A 5917-nucleotide genomic window follows, 5' to 3' on the forward strand; every position below is an offset into this window, starting at 1 on the left:
TGTTTGTTTGTTTGTTTCCCAAAAGGTTAGATTTTAAGAGAATGTCAGAAAAACGTTTAGCATGATGGTCCTGTTGTTAAAAATGTTGAGTGAAATTGGTCAGAAAAGAATGCTTTTCCTAAGGTAAAACTTTCACCTGTTACCTAATGCTAATATTTAAGCCTCCAGAAAACATGTGATATATTTTACCTATGACTCTTTGTGTTATGGATTGATAATATTTCTATAAGGTGAGTATCCACAGACTTCAGGTTTTCAAAGGTACCAGTGACCCCAAAACATTCACCATTCTGTTTAAGAAAAATAGAACATAAGAAAGAAATCAAGTCATTTCATTTTAACATTATGAAACTTTAGAGCCATCAAGAAAGCTATGGGCCAGAGAGAAATAGGAAGGAAAATAGCAAAGGTGAAAAGGGGCAGCAATGCCACCAGTTTGACCATCTTGACTATTTTGCATAATAAATTCTGCCACTGTATGATTCTATGGCAATAACAACTGAAATAATAGTAAATACTCAACACACTATATTTCTTATTGGAAGTCAGATACTCTTGTAACCTTTGTAAATAAAAATACATTATCTCTATTCAATCTCTGTACAGTTTTATAGGAATTTGTTTTTACAGATGAGAAAGTCATTACATTACACACAAGGATATTAATTTTTCTGAAGGACTAAGTTTTCAAAGGTGACCAAGCTCTATACAGTTGGAATCAGAATTCAACCCATGTCTGATGCCACTGCTCATGCTGAATAGTTTGTGTTGCCTTCAGAAATCATCATATGCTTATCAACAAAATACTTTTGCATATATATGTTATTATTAAATCTTCATGCATCTATAAAGTAAGACCACTGTCATTCTAGTAATAAAGACCAGTATTGAAAAGTTTCTGAAAGTATTGCATGGAGTCCATTTGCATCAGAATCACTTGGGTTACTTGAGAGAGAGATGCTGACCTGGAACCCTGACTTACTAAATTTAAATCTTTTGGGGATGAGGCTCAGGAAGTTACAACTTTAGCAATATGTCAGGTGATGTTTATGTTCTCTGAAGTAGAAGCCCATTGAATTACTGAATGTTTTCCATGGGTTAAAGCGGCCAATAAATAGCTTAAAAACATTAGACATGAACCCTTTAATTGTTACAACAGCTCTTTCTAGCACTTGAAATCTCTGCCTTTATTTTACAAGTGAGGCAATAGTGGCTTAATGAAAATTGTGGCTTAGTAAATTAACAGCCACTTAGTAATAGTGGCTTAGTAAAATTTACATGAGGTCTTCTGACAGCTGTAAACATCAATATAGAACCTGAAATTATGCCATCAGTCTGAAAATATTCCCAGTGCTATCTCTAGTTTGACTAGTCCCTCACTATGGCTACCTCTCATTTTGGAGATGTGGTTCCCAAGAGCTCTTCAACATAGAATTCAATTTGCTGCTGACACGGACCTAACCTCCTTTGAAAACACATTTTATTTTCAAATATAATTTGCTTGTAAAAAAATGAACAATTCTCTTAGGGAATAAATGCCATCATAAAGCAGACCAGAATGTGGATTTGGTTGACATGCATCTTGAGAATACAGCAGCCCATTCTTACATCGATATTATTTCTGCTTACACTGTCCCAGATTTTATTTTAAGCAGTCACATCCAGAAGAGCACAAAATAAGTTACAAAACATGCCCTCTTGGAGTGGCATCCTAGTGGGTAGGAATAGACAGAAAATAAGAAAAATAAGTCAATTACTCAGTAAGCCAAAGGGCCAGTGCTTGGAGAAGAATAAATCAGGGAAAGAGAGTGGAGACTATGGGGGAGGATCATGAGGGTGTTTAGAGAAGACATGCAGAGAAAGTGTATTTTTGAGCACCATAAGGGGCTAAAAGAAAATTATAAGCAGAATGAATCAACAGTCCATTTGCATCAATATTTAATTTTGAGTATAAAATATTTTGTTGTACAAAATAGAAAAAAATGATCTATAAATGAAGCATGTGTCTGTGTGTGTGTGTGTGTGTGTGTGTGTGTGTAAGTGCTTGCAGGGAAATATAAGCATTGATAACCAAGACACCCTCTGAGAAATAAATGCCTTCTTCCTTGCAAAGCAGCTTTATTTACCTTTTCTCCCCTCTCATTATATTATTGATCATAACAAAATATCACAAACTGGTGACTTAAACAACGGAAATTTATTTCTTGCAGTTCTGGAGGCTGGAATTTCAAGATCAGGCTGTCAGAAAGGTTGAGTTCTGAAGATATTGTCTTCCTGCAGATGGCCACCTTCTCACTGTGCCCCCACATGGTAGGGAAAAAAAGAGATTACTCTCTGTTCCTCCTGTAATAAGGCCACCAATCCTGGAGGATCAGGATCCCATTCCTATGGCCTCATTTAACCTTAATTACCTTCCTTGAGCAGTATGTCCAGTCACATTGGGAGTTAGGACTTCGACATGTAAATTTGGGAGGGATACAATTCAGACCATAGCATACATTCACCTCAGAATTCTAATGAACCCTAGAAAATATATATATAAATTATTTAGTATAGTTCCTAGTAGCTTAAGACCCATATATCTTCTCTCATTTTTCCTTCTCCACCTTCATTTCATTATTAGTGATTTCATTAACAAGAATTAAACCCAATCTGATCCAATCAATGACTTTGTGGATGAACTGGGTTTCCCAGAAATGATATAAGCCATGAGTCCCTCAGGTACCTCAGAAATATAATACAGAGAGTGAGCTCAGTGACAACATTAATGTCCCCAGTATCTACAGTTTCGATTTCATTGTAGAACTATGAGTGTTACAGGTACATGTCTGATCACAGAGCAGGGGTACAGTAGACTCTTTATGCATTCATTATTCAAGTTGGCTATGCATGCAATGATTTGGACAGTGCTAGTTGCTTCCCCTAACCTCACCTAGTTTTTACCACATCACCTGAAGTTTCAGTTTCTTAATGTTGGTCAGATATATGCCATTATCTCTGAATGGTATTAAAGGCAAGGTGACAGACACAGAGATAGCTACCTTGGTAAAAAAAAAAAAAAAATATATATATATATATTACTTATAATAAAAAGGGAGGGCGTATCACATAGGACCACATGGGAACTGAAAAATAATTTGTCCAAAAGCAGACAAAAAAAGAAACCCAATCCCTTTATTGTAGTTTCTATGTGAAGGAATGGAAAAGGCAGGGTAGGTAAGCTGGACCACATTTGGGGTTGAATAATTTGAATATTTGCCACAAGCTCTGGACTATAGTGTGGTCTCCCATTGTCAGGTATGTGGCCCTAGAGTGATTCAGGGCAGGGAAAATGTTGTTTGATTGTATGCGGGAATAAGATAGGGGACGTGGCTTTGGGTTGATTGGTTACCATATAAAGGCATCCTCTTGTTGGCAACCATGCTGATTTTAATATCTAGGGATTAGCTAGCCCTGGGTGGAGCAGTATAGAAAATTAGCAAGGTCTCAAATATGTTAAAATACTATGTATCCAGAAAAATCTTTTAAAAATTATTCATTGTAATTCCAACATTCTGAGCCTACTCCAAGAAATTCTGTGTGTTCTCATCTAACCTCACTGCTACTGTTTTCTCAAATACGTTCTGTACAGCAGGCATTGTTGGGAGCAGAAAAGAAATGAAGGCAAGATCACATTGACCATGCAAATCTTTGCAAGGAGTTTTGCTTTTACTCTGAATACATCGAGACATCACTGGAGTATTTAGAGCAGAAAGGTAACATGATCTGACTGGCCTTTTTACAGGACAACTCTGGCTGCCATGTGGGGAGACTCAGGTAAACTAAGAGCAAAAACACACAGGCCACACAGCGGCTCCCACAGAAATGCAGCTGGCAGGTACTCATGGCCTCCTCTGGAATAGAAACAGTAGAACTAAGGAAAAATGATGATACTCTGGATATATTCTAAAAGATGTTCCTAATTAAGTAGAAACAGTGAGAAAGCAAGAGAGGAGTCCATAATAATATTAAATGATGTTTCCTAATGTGAAATAATGTCATTTACCAGAACTGAGAAGACTGAAACAGGAAAAGGTTTAGAAAGGTTTGTCAGAAAGGTAATTTTTCTTGAGATGCCCAGTAGACATCACATAAAAGATGTTAAGTAGGCATTAGAATTTATGCATCTGGAGTTCAGAGAAGAACTCCATGGTCAGGAGATGTGACATTACATCCAATTCATATGCAGAGAGAGAGTCAGCAGGCTGGGTGAGAACATCAGGAAATGACAGGGGATGGAGAAGACAGGGAGTTCCAGAGCTGTTTCTGAGGGCATTCCACAAGTCCAAAGTTGGGACAAGAACACTAAGGCACATGCAGCAAGAGAAGTGGAAAAAAACTGAGGAAGAAAGATAAGCTGAAAACCAAATAAAGAGATTTATGTTTCCAGCAAGAAGGAGGGAGGAGCTATAACAAATGATGCAAGTACATCCAATCTGATTAGAACTCAATCACTGGAGTTAGCCAGGTGAAGCCACTGAGCATTCACTGGAGGCAGCTGACACAATTGTACATTGTTCCAAGTTTCACTCAGAAATAAAATTATTTATTAATGGTGACATTTAATGAGAGCTCGTTAAACACTATGAACTAGCTCCAACACTGAGTGTTTTCTTAGCTCCCAAGAGGATGAGAGCACAAATGAAAACGTTCCGCAGTGGTATTTCTATTTGTTTGTCTACTAAATGACAGGCTGATGAGAAGTTAGTGTGACTGGAATTGTAAGATAGATATGTATCTGCTAAATATATTCTGAAACAGCAGAATGTTTATAGTTCTTTGTGCAGGGAATCTTGAAGAGACTGGGAGGATTTCCAGAGTGACAGAATGGAATACTGTTTCATCCTCATCGTCTATTTTTTCGTTTTTTGCCTAATTGTTATCATTAAAGAAGAAATTCTTAATAATAAAATTATAAACATAAAAAAATTAAATGAATGCATATGTTTCCAGTACTACACTATGTAGTATACATGAATTACTTATATTAAAAATTGTCTTTGAAAGGTATTAATATATATGGTATTATATTTATGGTAGAATTCATGTAAATGATAGTAAATATGATATACCTTGTAAGTCCATCATTGTATATCATTTTACAATGCATATTCTTTGCAAAAACTTTGTATCTATCATTTTGACCTTATACTTTCCTGGGTAAATTTTTAGGCCTATACAGAATATTGTAAGATAAGAATTTACAAGGCCATGTTGGTATTTCAGTATATGTAAACACTACAAAAATACTTGTTTCTTTCCAAAATATATCTTAACAGGGGAAGTTCAGTATTTCAAATACAAACAAGTTAACACTTCAAGCTATAAATTCACACATTTTGCATAAAAGAAAATTGACAAGAGGAAGAGGATCAAAGCACGAGAGGTACAGAAATTGCTGGTCCATCTTTTTTCTAGTCAAACAGTTATTCCTAGAGAAAAAGCATAATTAAGCATTTAGATAAATTTGGAATCAAATATACGATTGTGAAGTCTGAGATACTGTTGCAAGATGGAGACTCTTTCTAATACCTGATTAGATTGGTGTTCCTAGACTCTAGGCCTGCTGGAGATGTGGTATTGATGAGGATACATTCTGTCTATTCAACACTATGATTCCAACTGAGCTCTTATTGCCTCTTCTCCTAGGTGAGATTCCCACAGCCATGGAGGGAAGCAACCACACTGTGACTGAGTTCATCCTTCTGGGCTTCACCACAGATCCCGTGATGCAGATGGTCCTGTTTGGAGTATTCCTTGGGGTGTACTCACTGACCCTGCTTGGAAATAGCACCCTCATAGTGTTGATCTGTAATGACTCCCGTCTCCACACACCCATGTATTTTTTCATCGGAAATCTGTCTTTTCTGGATCTCTG

General features: G+C 36.6%; 1 protein-coding gene across 1 annotated transcript in view; it reads left to right on the plus strand.

Moving 5' to 3' along the window:
* Positions 1–5705: 5705 nt before the first annotated feature.
* Positions 5706–5917, plus strand: part of LOC100955420 (olfactory receptor 1013-like) — a 916-nt gene continuing 704 nt past the window's right edge. The window contains exon 1 of the mRNA XM_003802486.1: positions 5706–5915. Coding sequence (XP_003802534.1) covers positions 5706–5915 — 210 coding nt within the window. The remainder of the gene's footprint in view (positions 5916–5917) is intronic.

The sequence above is a fragment of the Otolemur garnettii genome, unplaced genomic scaffold (assembly GCF_000181295.1).
Source record: "Otolemur garnettii isolate 467f Iridium unplaced genomic scaffold, OtoGar3 scaffold00247, whole genome shotgun sequence".
NCBI classification, from domain to species: domain Eukaryota; kingdom Metazoa; phylum Chordata; class Mammalia; order Primates; family Galagidae; genus Otolemur; species Otolemur garnettii.